This window comes from Sus scrofa, chromosome 9, assembly GCF_054392235.1.
Source record: "Sus scrofa isolate SSC_HxYL_T2T_F1_AM1 chromosome 9, Sscrofa_HxYL_maternal_Yorkshire_Landrace_v2.0, whole genome shotgun sequence".
In the NCBI taxonomy this organism is placed as follows: Eukaryota; Metazoa; Chordata; class Mammalia; order Artiodactyla; family Suidae; genus Sus; species Sus scrofa.
The window spans coordinates 19,920,914-19,939,040 of NC_139391.1; the positions used below are offsets into that span (position 1 = coordinate 19,920,914).

Here is an 18,127-nt window from a genome sequence, read left to right on the forward strand (position 1 = left end):
CAGCCTATGAAAAACAAATTTAAGTAAATTCTAAAACAAGAAAAAGTACTGGGAAGGGAGAACAAGCACACTGAAGTAAACACATCTGACATGTGACACTTGATGCTTCAGCACTCTTTGCAGACTGTTACTTGTCTATTCTATCTAAATCCCACTGAAAAAAAATTAGCACTTCTAGGCAAAATAACTGTGCTCTAAATATACCAAATACATAATAAAGCATCACATATTCCTAAAGTGCTTCAATATTAAAAAGCATCCTTCAAAACACATATTTAATAATTACCAACTTTAAAATTAAGTTTAGGAAAAAATACCAACTTTACAGTTAAAGTCCATTTTGGAATAAATTGTGAGGAAATAAGATTTTCCTGGGACAGCAAAGTCCAACTTAATTTTAAAGAAATTACTGGACTTCCAGAAACAGTAAAACTGATAGCAAAAAAAAAGATACATATTTTAAAAAATACAAATTTCATCTAGCTGAACATTCTAGCTATGTAAGTATTTACTCATTTAACTTGTGCAATCAGATATAAAATTCTTTTCTCCAAAGTGTTAGAATAAATGAATATAGCTCAATGAATTTTTAGGCAGCTTTAAATAACAACTAAGACAATATTATTTATCCATATGATACAAGATAAGAATATGTTATTAAACTATAGAAATATTTACCCAACAGGTTAATAATTCCTTCATTGTATGCTGCAAACAGTCTAATGGCATCTTTGAACAGGAGCATGAAGGCAGCATTTATAACACCATTTGTAAGTTCATTGCTATTAACCTGAAGAAAAAATAGAAATATTAGCTAATCTTTTGTTTTAAAATGACAATGACTTCCTTCAAATTAAAATACAATGAATTCATGGTTGTACAACTATAAATGTAATAAAATTCATTGAGTTAAAAAATGCAATGAATTCAAATATTTAGGTATCAGAGAAAAAGTCATTAAAGACATTACTCTCTAGCAATTGGAGTTACAGCCAAATAGCACAAAAATCTTTTCTTTTTTTCTCTTTTTAGGGCCACACCTGTGGCATATGGAACTTCCTAGGCTAGGGGTCAAATCAGCACTGCAGCTTCTGGCCTATATACCACAGCCACAGCAACATGGGATCTGAGCCGCAACTGCAACCTACACCATAGCTCATGGCAACAACAGATCCTTAATCCACTGAGCAAGGCCAGGGATCAAATGCACATCCTCATGGATACTAGTCAGGTTCATTACGGCTGAGCCACAATGGGAACTCCTCAAAAATCTTGATCGAAGACTTCAGATTTACTTAAAAGTCACAAATATAAATCAAAGTCACAAATACAAATCCTACAACAATTTAGTTCAGAAATAAGTCACTGAAAACAAAAGTATCCTTTAACTCTTGAAATTCTTAAGCTACATCTCAAAAGTCTTTCAAGTTCACTTCAGCATTAATGTTTCTAATTGCAAAATAAAGTCCATTTCTAGGTAGAAGGTCACTTTTGAGTCATAAAGAATTTACTGAATATTTTTAAATAAGAAAGTATTTATTAAAGGGGTACTAGAGTCACCAAAGCACTGAGTTAAGCTAGGTAAAAATATTAAAAAAAAAAAAAAAAAAAAAGCATTTCTTTAAGGTAAAACTAACTGTTTGCAGATGATATGACACTAAATATAGAAAATCCTAAAGATGCTACCAGTAAACTGCTAGAGCTCAGAAATGAATCTGACAAAGTGGCAGGATACAAAATTAATACAGAAATCTCTTGCATTCCTACACACGAACAACACGAACAAGATCAGAAAGAGAAATTAAGGAAACAATCCTATTTACCATCGTATCACAAAAATAAAATACTCAGGAATAAACCTCTCTACGGAGGCAAAAGACCTTTATTCTGAAAAGCATAAGACACTGATGAGAGAAAGAGAAGAACAACACAAACAGATGGAAGATATACCATGTTGCTGGATTGAAAGAATCAGTATCATCAAAATGACTATACTACCCCCAAGGCAATCTACAAACTCAACACAATCTAGAAACAAAAAATTTTAAAATTTGTTTGGAAATATAAAAGACACCAAATAGCCAAAGCAATCTTGAGAAAGAAAAACAAAGCTGGAGGAATCATGCTCCCTAACTTCAGACTACAGCTTCAAACAAAGCCGCGGTTATCTAAACAGGATGTTACTAGCATAAAACTAGAAATATAGATCAGTGAACATGACGGAAAGAGATAAACCCATGCACTGATGGTCAACTAAACTATGACAAAGGAAGCAAAGGCAAGAATATACAATGGAGAAAAGACAGTCTCTTCAATAACTGGTGCTGGGGAAACTGGACGGTTACATGCAAAAGAATGAAATTAGAATACTCTCTCTAATACCATACACAAAAACCAATTCAAAGTGGATTAAAGATTTAAATGTGGGAGTTCCTGTCATGGCTCAGCAGTAACAAACCCAACTAGTGTCCATGAGGATGCAGGTGTGATCCCTGGCCTTGCTCAGTGGGTCTGGGATCCGGCACTGCCACAAGCTGTGGTGTAGTTCACAGACGTGGCTGGGATCCCACATTGCTGTGGCTGTGGTATAGACTGGCAACTACAGCTCCAATTTGACCCCTAACCTGGGAACTTCCATATACCATGGGTGAGGCCCGAAAAAGAGGGAAAAAGATCTAAATCTAAGACCAGATAACATTAAAACTCTTAGAAGAAAAGCACAGGCAGAATACTCTCTGACATAAATCACAGCAGTATCTTTTTTGATCAACCCTCTAAAATAATTAAAATAAAAACAAAAATAAACATACAGGACCAAGTTAAACTTAAAAGTTTTTGTACTGCATAAGAAATCATAAACAAAATGAGAAGACACATACAGAATGGGAGAAAAACTTTGCAAACTCAACATCTCAAAAATACACAAATGGCTCATCAGCTCAATACTAAAAACCAAAACAAAACAACCTAATCAAAATGTGCACAGGATCTAAATAGATATTTCTCCAAAGAAGACATACACATGGCCAAAAGACACATGAAAAGATGCTCAATATCACTAATTATCAGAGAAAGCAAAACTACAATGAGCTATCACTTCATACCAGTCAGAATGGACATCATCAAAAGGTCTACAAACAAATGCTAGAGAGGGCATGGGGAAAAGGGAACCCTCTTACATTGTTGGTGGGAATGTAAACTGGTACAATCACTATGGAGAACAGTACAGAGTTTCCTTAAAAAACTAAATGTAGAACTACCATATGATCCAGCAATCCCACTCCTGGGCACCTACCCAGAGAAAATCTTAATTCAAAAACATATATACACCCCAATGTTCAGTGCAGCACTATTTACAATAGCCAAGACATGGAAGCAACCTAAATGTTGCTTTATCTATCAAGAGAGGGATGGATAAAGATGTGTTACATGTATACACAATGGAATATTACTCAGCTATAAAAAAGAATGAAATAATACCATTTACAGTAACACAGATGGATGCAGAGATTATCATACTAAGTAAGTCAAAGACAAACATGAGATCACCAATATATGGAATCAAAAAAAAAAAAGAGATGCAAATGAACTTATTTACAAAACATAGACAGAGCCACAAATCTCAAAAACAAATTTATGGTTACCAAAGGGAAAACATGGGGAGAAGGGATAAATTAAGAATTTGGGATTAACATATGTACACTACTATATATAAAACAGACAACTAACAAGGACTTACTTATAGTACAGAGAATTCTAGTCAATATTTTCTAGTAACCTATATGGGGAAAAAAATCTGAGAAGGACTGAATATATGTCTATGTATAACCGACTCACTTTGTGTACACCTGAAACTAACACAGTGTACATCAACTATACCCCAATTAAATTTAATAAATATAATAAAGCTTTTCCCATTATTATAAACAAACACACCTTCAAAATAGTTAAAATAGTATTTCTACCTGATATAGTGACTGGGAGAATTCAATGATACATTGAGTGTAAAGAGACTGGTGAGTACTTTACACATATATGATCAATATCTATTATTAATACTGAATCATGTTTTAACAAAAATATTGCTCTTATTTATCTACCAAAAGTACTAGAAATATCTTTAGTTTTATCTCAAGGAATGAATCAAAGGGAAAAACCAAATTAACTTCTGTTCCTTTTTAGATATCTAAGTACATAATTAACTTGTTGTTAGGTATAGAGCAATAGAAGCACAAAGCTGAATAGTAGGCAAGACAGTGGTAAATATTTGAAGATACCTGACAAAGGTGACTTTCATTTTAGCGAATTCTAATTAATAAAGTAAATGACAGGTAACTCACAAAATAAAAAACACATATGGCTAATAACATGTGAAAAGAAGTTCAACTTCACTGATCAATTAAAATAAATAATCAAATTAAATTTCTGAACTATCCTTTCTTGAGCATGAGACTAGTAGGTGCCAAGATAATCAAAACCAGGAGTTCCCGTTGTGGCTCAGCAGTAACGAATGCAACTAGTATCCATGAGGATGTAGGTTTGATTCCTGGCCCCACTTAGTGGGTTAAGGATCCAGCATTGCTGTGAGCTGTGGTATAGGTCACAGACACAGCTCGGATCTGGCATTGCTGTGGCTATGGTATAGGCCGGCAGTGGCAGCTCCAATTCAACCACTAACTTAGGAACCTCCATGTGCCTCAGGTGTGCCACCCCACACTGAAAAGATAATCAAAACCAAGGTATTAATTATTTTGTACCAATAAGGATGAAGAAAAATAGGCACCTATTTACAAGTGAATGGCTCTACCCCTTTTGGAATGTACCCTTATTAAAAATGTAAATGTTTATGAACCACCAAATTCTTTTTCTAGACATTAACTCTACTGAATAGGTTTATAGATGTGTAGATACACATATTATCTAACACAGAGAGTATTTAGTGTGTCCTTCCCCCTTTCTCATTTATCTTCTGGATTAAAAAACAAAAATATTCTAAATATTTGTCAACAGGAGGATCAGATAAATTCTTACATACAATGAAGTATAACAGACGCTGAAAATAATTTTATATAAGTACCTACAAGTAAGTGGAAAAAAAATTCACTGTTGGACTCTTTCTATCCAAAAAGAGAGTTATTTATAAAATAAATCTCAGTAGTTACACCAATCACCTGTGCCTTCTAGACCAGAGGACAGCAAGCTTTTTTGTAAAGGGCCTGACTGTATTTTAGACTTCAAAGCCCATATGGTCTGTCACAACTACTCAACTCTGTCATTACATGATAAAAGCAGCCATAGAAAATAAGTAAACCAAGGAGCCTTGCTATGTTTTTAACTATGGTTTAAACTATGTTTGCAGGCACTGAAAAAATAAATTTCATATAATTTTCAACTGTTAAAATATATACTTTTTTTTTTTTTTTTACTATTTGCAACTATTTAAAAATGTAAAAATTATTCTTAGCTCACAAGCCATACCATAAAAACAGGTAGCAGGCTGTAATTTGAGAACCTGTTCTAGTATATAAAGTACCTATAGGATTCATTTATTGAATGTTTACTGAATACAATTTGTTACACACTACTGACAACAGGGACACAGCAAGTAAAAAGAAGACCTGCTCCCTGCCCTCAAGAAACTTAAAAGACTATCAATTTACAGCACATATTAAAGGAAAATCACTTGCAGCATAAAATTGTCATAGTTTCATTCACTTACACTTATAAGCTCTAAAATAAAATATCTTAAGCTAGATGCACCAAAAAAGAAAAGACTTGAAAATGCTAACACCTAACCTATTATAAATAAATGACAAAGCTAATAACAAAAATTTCAAGGAACACAATGTCCCCAGGCAATAGCTACACAACATATTGTTACAAGTGTATTTGAACTTCCCTTTATTTCTTAATAACTGTCATGCTTAAGTCCTACAAAGCAGACAAAAAGTGAAATATTAAGTAAGCTGGTCATATAGAATATCTTTTATACATCTTTTGTATCTAAAAAACATTATCAAAAGAAAGCAGATTTTCACATCAATCCCTTCACTTCTCCATCACTTTCTTTAGGTTGTATACACCACACTTTGGGTGCTAGAGAAGTCGCACCAAAGAAATCAGAGCAAACCTAAAACAATTATAAAGATGGAAAGTAGTCTGATTTGGGAACACATTTACAGAAAATCCTTAGCCAAACAGGATATTAGTATAAAAAAATTAGTCGATGATAATTTGGGAATAAAAACTCTGACCAATTAAAATGATATAATTTTTTAAATCTCAAATTTACAAAAGCACTTATGCAACCAACTTACATTAAAATCAAGAAGGGCATCCATTTGATTTTGAATAATTGGTACAGTTTTTAGGAGTTTTTCTGTGTTCATTGTTCTCATAACTCCATCAGCCCTGTTTATCAAAAAGAAAAAGGCAAACAATTAAATTTGTTATAAAAGTGACATTTCTAACTCCCATCTGGTTCTCTATTTAAACAGAGAACAAGCTGGTTTGAAACATCACCTGTTGTTAAGTCATTATTGAACCTAAAACCTCAAGAAGAAATCATACCAAAAAACCCCCACAAAAACAAGAAACACCATATGCCCAATATCAAGGTGCTCATTTAAAACTAAGAAGATGTAAAACATGAGACATAAAAATAAAAACTTACATTATACAGCCAGGTTTACAGTATACTTTTTACATGAGAAAATCATCTGATCCTCACTCCACTCACATGAGTAAAGGACAGATTGACAGACTTTTTTTTTTAAGTGACAAATTTTAAAAAATAATTTGCCTCAAATCACTAAATAGGACACAATGTGGTCTGCAGCTGAACTCAAGTCTTGGTAATCACCATTTTATTTAAGGTATTTTATTCATGGCTCAAACCAAAATAAAATTGTTTTACTACAAAATAAAGGACAATGTTACCAAGTCATTCTAATCTGGCCATTAAAATAAGTGATACTTAAGAGGAATGGTTTTTAATAAAATATTCTGCTAAATATTTCCCCAAAAATGTCTTTAAATATTTCTTTACATATTTCTAAATATAGACAAATATTAGCAGTACCAAACAAACTAGAATTTTACAAAACTGATACCGAAAACACTAGATAAAGAGGTATTGGGGTTCAGGCACACAACAAACACTAAATCTTTGTCATATATCAGGCTCCATATTGAGTACCTGATGTATGTTTTTCAAATCCTCACAAAAATCCTACAGTCTTATCCTATTTTTTACGATGAAAAATTTTAGGTTCAGTGAGATTATAAAACTAAAGTCAGAAAACTAACTGATATTAGGGTCAGGATGTAAACCCTGGTGTATGAGTCTACAAATCAGTGCTCTCCATAAGCTTTCTTCAGAGTAAAAAGGCCCTTTCAAGAAACGTATAGGCTTTCCCTAATTTACAAACAACCTATACTTTAAAAAGGCTGCTCTAAGTTACCCCTTCAACCACAACCCCAGATACCAGAAAAATAATTAAGCAATGAAAAGCAAAAACAGTGCTTTGAGGGACAAAACATGAGTTAAAAGAATAAACACGGAACTACCTTAAGCAGGCAATTATTGACCAGCTTTAGCCCAACAACTCTCCCAAATAAGATAAGTTAACCCACTGGCACCTATATGCTCTCAAGTACTAAACTATACTGACTGGTAGCAGCTGCTGGAGTTTGGGATAAGGACAACACTCCCTCTTTGTAACCTTTTCTTTATTCTCACACACATCACACTCCCATTTTATTAGTCACTGTGAGTATCCTTTTAGTTCTCCCTCCCTCTTCTTGCTGAAGTAACTTTTTGACCTTATCACTTCCCCTCCATCACAGAAGGCTTGAACACTGGCTCAGTTTTTCTTGGTTAACATCATCATCTTATATGCACAACAAATCCAACATCTTGATCTCAAAGTCCCTTAACCATAATTTCTATTTTCATAATCAGATCCTGACCTTACTGTCCCTGCCAAGCACATTATTCCCACCCCTTGCCCCTCCCCCGCACCATGAGAAAAAGACAAAATTCAGACACCTCATCCTATGACAATAACCTTTTAACTTTCCAGCTGCCTTGGTATTCCCCCATGGCAAAAACTATCTGACTTGATCATACACTTCACTCTATCTACCCCCCACCACTATCCACATTTGATCTCTTTTCACTTTTCCTTCTTTCATCTACCTTATGATTCCACAGATCATTATTATACTCCTCTGCAAATACCCTTTTGCACCTCTTATTCCTTTGCAGTCACCTGGCAAACTCCTAATCCTAAGTGAGCACACTTTTACCTTCCCCATGCCTATACACTACACATGCAGCTGAATGCCTGTAAAGAAAACTGAGAAACTGGTAAAACTACAAATTCTTGATCATCAACCTCAAATGGGGCCTCAGCATTGCCAGCAAACCTCTTAGCCTGTCCAGTGAGTTCCTTCTGAGTACTTTCAAACCACCTTCTCCCACCTGTCCTTCCCCGCCTCCCATACCCAACAACAAGCTCTCGCTCAGCTCGTAACTCTCAAATACTCCATTCAGAAATAGAAAATGACAAAAAGAGATAGACCATTTTGCTGCCAAAACTACATCTATCTGGTCTGCTCCTATTACAATGGAGGAAGTCTATTTCTTTCTGTCAAATGTAAATACCACTCACACAGGTCTTCCAGGTCCCACTCCGTCACAATCTTTGGCTGTCTTCTTTTAACACAGCACTGTCCCATAAAATTATTTGCAATGGTCTAAATGTTCTACACCTGCGCCATTCAATATGGTAGCTACTAGTCACATGTGGCTACTGAGTATCTGAAATGTGGCTGATGCAACTGAGGAAATGGCAGTTTTGATTTTATTTCATGTTAAACAGCCACACATGCCAAGTAGTTACTACACTGGACAATGGAGCTCATTAATCTCCTTTATACAAGACCATTCCCATCAACATGCAAGCCAAGATCATCACATTTTAAACACACACACACACACACGCACTAACCCCATAATTGCATTTGGCTACCACTTCTACTGCAGAGACAAGCATAACTCTTAAAATAAGAGTTGCCACTACCTTGCTTTTCATTCATTATTCCATTCACTACAGTATAAGCACCATTCCTACTTCCCCATGCTTTTCTATTGGGTACTTGTTAACATTATCTCACTAGACCTATCAACATCATTCAGAAGTTCCCCTCATTTGTCTAATATTCTACTCTTGTAGCTCTCCCTATATCCCTTACCCCTTGTTTTCTTCCTACTACCACTTTTCAGTCTCTTTTGTTGGCTCTACATCCTCTGTTGCTTCTCTAAAGCAGATGCTGTGGGAGTTCCCGTCGTGGCGCAGTGGTTAACAAATCTGACTAGGAACCATGAAGTTGCGGGTTCGGTCCCTGGCCTTGCTCAGTGGGTTAAGGATCCGGCGTTGCCGTGAGCTGTGGTGTAGGTTGCAGACGCGGCTTGGATCCCGCGTTGCTGTGGCTCTGGCGTAGGCCGGTGGCTACAGCTCCAATTCGACCCCTAGCCTGGGAACCTCCATATGCTGCAGGAGCGGCCCAAGAAATAGCAAAAAGACCAAAAAAAAAAAAAAAAAAAACTGGAGTGTTTGACAAAAAGAAAATGAAAGGGCCGATGTTTAATACAAGCAAATGAAAAGACAAATCTACAGGCAATTTACTGGCTCCATTTTTCATAAAACCATTTAATGTTCTGTTTACAAACTCACCTAGACATCTTTTCAAAGACTATTAAACATCTATTACATTTAGACACTGTGGAAAGTCCTAAAGATATGACTATGTATAAGACTATATTGTCTTCATGGATGGGACAATGTCATATAAAATCTAACAGAAATAAGACTTCCTTATTCCTCAAAGAAATGAGGATTGAGTGAATTCTTGAAGAATGGCTAAGAATTGGCCATAACAACATACAAAAGGGCTTTATAAAAGAAGTGAGCATATGTTTGGAGTTCCTGTTGTGGTGCAGTGGTTAATGAATCCGACTAGAAACCATGAGGTTGAGGATTCAATCCCTGGCCTTGCTCAGTGGGTTGAGGATCCAGCCATGAGCTGTGGTGTAGGTTGCAGACACAGCTCGGATCCAGCGTTGCTGTGGCTCTGGCGTAGGCCAGCGGCTACAGCTCCAATTGGACCCCTAGCCTTGGGAACCTCCATATGCCACACAAGTGCCCCTATAAAAGGCAAAAAGACAAAAAAAAAGTATATGTAAGTGAAAAGTCATTTAACCATACTGGATAATAATTCATTTTGATATTGAATGTCTATTTTCTATTAAAAATTACAGTCAGTCTCCACTTCACTTTTTTCACACCAAGATATATTCTAAATGAATCAACAATTTAAACATAAAATATGGAATCCATAAAAATATCCAATGGGAACATGAATAGCTAATCGATCATTTTGAGATAGAAAAACCAACTCTAAATTTGCTTAAAAGACAACAGCCATAAAAATAATAATTTTGATCACATATTTTAAAGTTTTAATAATGCTAAAAAAGGGGGAATATTTTTAACCCGTGACAATTTATTTTTCTAATACATCAAAAGTTCATGTTAGTTTGCCATGTACTAATAAATCATAAGCATTATATACAACATATTTAATTCTCACAAAAATTTTATTAATAAATAAGTGCTAAAAACATCACCATTTTACAGAAGAAAAGATACTGACAGATGAAATAACCTGGAGCTTAAGTCAAGGCTTCCCAAATGTGCCACAATATACTACTATGGTAAATATGGGTTATACGTATGCCAAGACATTAATCCCTAACCCTTCAGCCTCAAGAAGTCTTCTCCATGTAACCCACTGTCCTGTATAAATAACCTCAGTTTGTGTGACACAATGTGGAAAAAGTTGGCAATCTGATGGATAAGTAATAAAAGATATTTGTTCTAAGGGAAGAGACACTGAAGTATTAAGGGTACAAGCTGAAAAAAAGGCATGAGGTAACTAATCCGCTCTTAAATGGATTTAAAGTGTGCAAACTCACATACACACAGAATAACTATGCAAATGTGACAAGATGTTTAAATTTGGTGAATCTGAGTAAAGTGTATGAGTCATCTATATTATTCTCCCAACATTTCAAGACGTGAAATTACTTCAAAATAAAATTATTTTTAAAAAGTTACCAAGCTGGCTGAAAAATCCCTCATCTAACTGGAGTGAAACTATAAATCAAACCTAGATTTATCTGACTAAACAGCCTATGAACTCTTAACAAAATAGAGAAGAATTTTAAAAACCGAATCGAGGAGTAAGCAAAGCACATTGAAAGGCAATTAACAAATCATGGATAGCATTTTGGAAAAGACAGAGGATAAATATAACTATTCAATAACTAGTCAATCAACCAATATAAAATGAATGCCTAATCAGATATCTTCATGATGATGAAAGAATAGTGTTATTATAACTCTTATTAAATAATTTGAATGAAATGAGAATACTCTCTAACACCATACACAAAAATAAACTCAAAATTGATTAAAGACCTGAATATAAGACCAGATACATTAAAACTCTTAGAGGAAAACATAGGCCAAACACTCTCTGATATAAACCACAGCAATATCTTCTCAGATTCACCTCCTAGAGTAATGAAAATTTAAAAATATAAACAAACAAATGGAACCTAATTAAACTTAAAAGCTTTTGTACAGCAAAAGCAACCATAAACAAAATGAAAAGACAACCTACGGACTGGCAGAAAATATCTGCAAATGATGCTACCAAAAAGAGATTAATTTCCAAAATATACAAACTGCTCATACAGCTTAATATAAAAAAAAATAAACCCAATCAAAAAATGAGAAGACCTAAATAGATATTTTTCCAAAAAAAAAAAAAAGACAAAAAACACAGATGGCAAACAGGCACATGAAAAGATCCTCAATATCACTAATTATAAGAGAGATGTAAATCAAAACTACAATAAGGAATCACTTCACACCAGTCAGAATGATCATCACTAAAGAATTTACAAATAATAAATGCTGGAGAGGGCTCGCAAAAAAGGGAACCCTCCCATACTATCGGTGGGAATGCAAATTGGTGTAGCCACTACGAGAACAGTACGGACGTTCCTTAAAAAAACTAAAAACAAGAGTTACCTTATGATCCAGCAATCCCACTCCTGGACATACATCTGGAAAAAAACTATAATTCAAAAAGATAGAGAGGAATTCCCATCGTGGCTGAGCCGTAATGAACCCAACTAGTATCCATGAGGATCCGTGTTTGATCCCTGACCTCGCTAGGTGAGTTAAGGATCTGATGTTGCTGTGACCTGTGGTGTAGGTCGCAGACACAGCCTGGATCCCATGTTACTATGGCTGTGGTGTAGGCCAGCAGCTGTAGCTCTGATTCGATCCCTAGCCTGAGAACTTCCATATGCCACGGGTGTGGCCCTTATAAAAAAAAAAAAAAAAAGATAGGGAGTTCCCATTGTGGTTCAGTGGGTACAAACCCAACTAGTATCCATGAGGATGTGGGTTTGATTCCTGGCCTCACTCAGTGGGTTAAGTATCCAGTGTTGCCATGAGCTGCAGTATAGGCTGCAGATGCAGGCTGGATCCCACACTGCTGTGGCACAGGTCAGCAGCTGCAGCTCCAATTCCCCCTAGCCCAGGGAACTTCCATGTGCTACAGGTACAGCCCTAAAATGCAAACAAAACAAACTAAACAAAAAAGGAAAGAAAAGATACATACACCAGTGTTCATAGCAGCACTATTTACAAAAGCTAAGACATGAAACAACCTAAATGTCCGCTGACAGGGGAATGGAAAAGAAGATAATGTATACACAAAGGAATATTACTCAGCCACAAAAAAGAATGAAATAATGTAATTTGCAGCAACATGAATGGACCTAGAGATTACCATGTTAAGTAAATGAAAGACGAATATCATATGATATCAGTTTTATATAGAATCTTTAAAAATGATGTAAATTAACTTATTTACAAAACAAACATAGACTCACAGACAGAAAACGAACTTATGGTTACCAAAGGGGATGAGGTTGGGGGGGCTTAAATTACAAGTTTGGGATTAATGATATACACACTACTATATATAAAACTATATATAATCATGTTGCAACAGAAGAAAGGGTGGGGGAAAAATGTAATTGTAATGTATACATGTAAGGATAACCTGACCCCCTGGCTGTACAGTGGGAAAATAAAAAAAATTATAAAAAAAAAAAACTATATATAAGATAGATAATCAACAAGGACCTACTGTAAAACACAGGGAACTATATTCAGTATCTTGTAAAAACCTATACTGTAAAATAATCTGAAAAGGAACTATGTGCATGCACACAAGAGTACATAACTGAATCACTTTGCTATACACCTAAAACAAAACATTGTCAATTAACTACACTCCAACTTTTTAAAAATAGATTTTTTTTTTTTTTAAAAAGAAACAGTCTGGCTAGTCTTCAAAAAGCAAAACATAAGTGCTACCATATGATCCAATAATTCTAGTCCTAGGTATGTACCCAAGAAAACTGAAAATATAATCCACAAAAACTTATACACTAATGCTCACAGCAGCATTATTCCTAAGAGCCAAAAACTAGAAACCATTCAAATGCCTACCAGCTGATGAGTAAAGAAAATGTAGTATAAAACTATAAAAGACAATATTATTTAGCCATAAAAAGGAATGAAGTATTGAAACATGCTTACAATAAGGAAGCTACAACTTGAATACCTTATGCTAAATGAAAGAAGCCAGACACAAAGGGCCACATAATGCATGAGTTCATTTGTATGAAATGTTCAAAACAGGCAAATCCATAAAGATAGAAAGTAGATTTGTGGTTGTCAGGGTTTAGAGGGAGAGGAAAACGGGAAGCAATAAAATGATTTGGGATGACAGAGCAGTGACAATGCACCACTTTGTAAATACACTAAAAACCTATTTAATTGTACACTTCAGAAAGGTGAATTTTATGTTGTATGAATTCTACCTCAAAAAAGCTGTTGTGAACCTTAAAAGAACTTTAAAAATCTTAGTGCAAAAAGTATATGATATACTTCGAAGAAGAATAAAATTCATCTTTTAAAATTGGTCTGAAATTCCATAATTCATAATCAGTAATTCCTATAACTTATGTTTTAAAACATTCAAATCTATTAGATGTCAAAAAAAGGGACAAAGAAAGCTTAACTTACCCTCTTTTCACTTTTGTGAAATCAAATGCAACTTGTCTGTATGAAACTGCTTTTTCATTTAGATACCTACTATACCGCCTAATAAATGTAGACATGTCATATCCTATAAGAAAAGAAATAAAAAATGGTTTCATAAATTATTAAAACGCCAATTTGCTTAGAAAGCCAACTCATTTCTTCCACTGGCCATAATGTCTCGACATCCACCCTCAATTTAGTGATGTAAATTAAGTGACACTGAAATCTCTAATATGTTTAAAGTATATCATGTGGCTTAGAAACCCCACCACCACCTAGAATTTCACTAAAATAATAATTCTACTTTACTTCTGACCAACATTCCTCTTTCACTTATCAGGAATTAGAAAAATATGTTTTCTCACACTTCTTTTTTTTTTTTTTTTTGGTCTTTCTGTCTTTTCCAGGGCCACACCTGTGGAATGTGGAGGTTCCCAGGCTAGCAGTCTAATCAGAGCTGTAGCTGCCGGCCTACGCCACAGCCACAGCAACATGGGATCTGAGCCACGTCTGCGACCTACACCACAGCTCATGGCAACGCTGGATCCTTAACCCACCGAGCGAGGCCAGGGATCGAACCCGCAACCTCATGTTCCTAGTCGGATTCATTAACCACTGAGTCATGATGGGAACTCCAAAAAAATGTTTTCTCACACTTCTTGATAACCTCCTAACATTCTATGGAACTACAACCCTCAAATCATTGATTTAATAACCTTCATACTTAAGAATCTTTAATTGCATATTATTTAGAACAACCATAATTTATGTGGGCCAACATTATAAGCAATGAAGAAAATTACTGCACAGTACAATGAAAGAAATGGCAATATGCAAGTTAAGGTATAATAAAAAATAATTACATGAATGTTTTCAACAAAACTTTCCTAATGTTTTGTTTTATCGCCAATCATAAGATTTGAAAACTTCAGCAACATAAAATCTAATTAATATTGTTTAAAAAAACAAAACAAAACAAAATTTGTGTTTTAGCTATTGCCCAGCTGAAGGAAGTCTACTATATTTTGCTCCTGTCAAAGCAGGTCTACTCTATTTTAGTTCATCGTCATCTAATAAATTTAACTTTAATTGATGGTCTCTAATACTTTAAAGACAATATCAAAACAATCTCCCAAAAGTAAAGTGACTGAATTTAACAAAACCACCAATTAATTTATTCAGAAATTATTTCTTCAGTGGCTACTAATTTGCCACTGGAGAAAAATCAGTGAACAAAAAAAAAAAAAAAAAATTACTGCCTTCAGATATTCTCACAGCTACTAGTGTATTTTATAAGGTATTACATACCACATTCTTCAGATCTCTTTAATAAGATTGTTCCCTCTAATCCTCTTTATTCCATCCTCCCTAACAGGGAAATGTCTCTTATCCATCAAGGCTCAATCTCTGAAACTCTGCCTCATCTCTTCGTGCTCCCATATTAATCTTACTCCAAGTACAGCTCAAAGCTATTAGATGTACACAATGTCTATCTCAGTAGACCAGAAGCTTGTTTATATTATACATACCTAGTATAACACTCAGTATGTATTTAATAAAACACACAAGACTCCATCCAACAAAATACATTAGCAATCAAAATTACTTTTCAAAAATACCATTGAATTATATGCTTTTAATGATCATTTCAGTCTTATTTTTAAAATCTCTTTAGAAAATGCTTTAAATAAAAGCCTAAAAATTGTTTCTCTACATAAATGAAAGCCTTAAAACCTAACCCCTAGAAGTACTTAGTTTTCATCTTAAGAAAGTAGAAAATGAGTAGTTAGTAAGACAGAAAAAAACCCACTTGGACATATGCATATATTCTGCTCTAGAGTAGTGGCTTGAATAGTATTTTCCATACACTCTTAAAGTTCAAATTAACTGAATAAGGGGGAAAGCAGAAATAAAAAGATGAGCAGGCAGAGTTTTTTCCAGGTCCTGGAAAACAGAGCAGCTCCAGTTTCATCTGTTATATATATCCAGCTTCTATTTAAGATTTTATTTGAAAATTCTAAACTATTTAGAGCATTACATCTCGCATTAACATAAAATCAATCTTAGAACATTTGGTCCAAAGCATAGATTACTGACTTTCCAAAATCTCTGGAAGACTGGGTATTCAATTCATTCCAATTAATATTTCCATCTGCCAAAAGTAAATAAGTATTGAAATGGACAGTTCCTAAACACAAACACAGCTAGCCACTAAATTCCAAAGATTTTATCTCCACAAAAGCCTCAATTCAGGCCCTCATTAACCCTCTTCTAGAGAGCCAAAATGATGACCAGAGCAGTCTCGAGGTCTTTAGAGCTTTATTCACTCTAATGCAGTCTGTACTAAGCTGTGGTGCTTTCTTTATAATACACACACACACTCCTCCTCTCCCCTCAACTCAAAAGACTGATGGTTTCTCACTGCACTATAAAAATCCTAACTCTATCAAAATCTTCTGTGCATGATTTTGGCTCCGAAAATTTCTTGAGGGCTATCTGCAACTACATGTTCTCCAATCATCACTCTACATTCTATTCACACTCACTTGCTCTGTAACTCTCCCTGAACGTACTCCATGTTCTTTTGCGTCTATGTACATCTATGTACCTTTGCTTAAGCCAACTCATGTCTCCATCCATATTTCAGAGCACTGCACAAATCTCACCTTCTCTAAAGATACTTCCCAGACTGAACCTTATTGCTGAATATTCCCAAGTCCTTTGGCATATCCTTTATGAGGCTCTTCCTAGAGTTAACACTCTATAATGCTCCTGGTCTAGTTTTAGACATAAGTATAACAGATCTCATTAAGACAATACACATGGACAGGTACAATAGCAGATTGTAGTGATTTCAAGTTAATTAAAAGTAAAACAAATAAAATAACAAGTGAGTATCAAAGAGCAATTCATCTGAGTAACATATTATACCTACCTTTACTACTATAACGTATGATATCCCCAAATACATTTCTTGGAATAAAGCATAGAATAATAACGATACCAATGAAAGCAGATACCTACATAGTGTTTCCTATGTGCCAAGCATCAGTCTAATAAACACTTTATATTTATTAAGCAGGATAAGTTTCATAACAATTCTATAGTGTGAGTGCTATCATTATTTCTTATTTTACAGATGCAGAGAGGTAACGTGACTTGCTCAAGTTTATGCTGCTGGTAAGTGATAGAGACAGGATTCAAACCCAGGCACTCCAGCTCCAGAATCCATCTTTTCAAACCACTACCCTATACTGTCTGTCAAAGAGTTTTACGTGTCAAGCAGTGAAGTCAATCTTAATCACATTTAAAGACAGTTTTTCCTTCCCTACAACCATCACTAAAGCATGATATTCCTCCATAACACACATTCTAAAGGACGGATTCAACTCTGCAGTAATCCCCGAATGGGTCACTCTCAATTCTCTACAATGAATAAGTTGTCTTTACCTTGCAATCCACTTTTATCCAAAAAATTGCTTAAGTTAAACAATGTGTTTCTTGAAGCCAAATACTGAATAAAACGCTGAGGGGGAAAGAAAACAAATAATTTAAGTCAAATTTAAGTACTGGCATCTAAGAAAATCTTATTTAAAAATCAGGGGAGAAAGTGATGGTTAACACACTCCATTAATCTTATAGTTTAAATCTGTCATCTTTAGCTTTCCTGTTATCAAACCCAAAAATGTAATAACATGTTTTTCCACTAGCATGCAGGAATTTATTAAAGCCTAATGCCCACAGCTATGGTGTAAAAGTTAAAAGAAAAAGAAAAAGGTACTTTTAAACAAACTAGAACCAATAAATCTGGCTTTACTAGAGCATATTACAGCTATAGCCAATCATATTCAGGTGGCACCTTTATATTA

The 18,127-nt window shown here is 34.8% G+C and overlaps 1 protein-coding gene across 41 annotated transcripts in view; it reads right to left on the reverse strand.

Annotated features, from left to right (window-relative positions):
- The window catches only part of PICALM (phosphatidylinositol binding clathrin assembly protein), a 111,037-nt gene that overhangs the window by 55,530 nt on the left and 37,380 nt on the right, over nt 1-18,127 (reverse strand). For 33 of the 41 annotated variants that reach the window (NM_001246270.1, XM_021102090.2, XM_021102086.2 and 30 more), the window contains 4 exon segments: nt 679-790; nt 6,318-6,411; nt 14,241-14,343; nt 17,709-17,784. In NM_001246270.1, coding sequence (NP_001233199.1) covers nt 679-790; nt 6,318-6,411; nt 14,241-14,343; nt 17,709-17,784 — 385 coding nt within the window. 41 annotated transcript variants of the gene reach the window in all.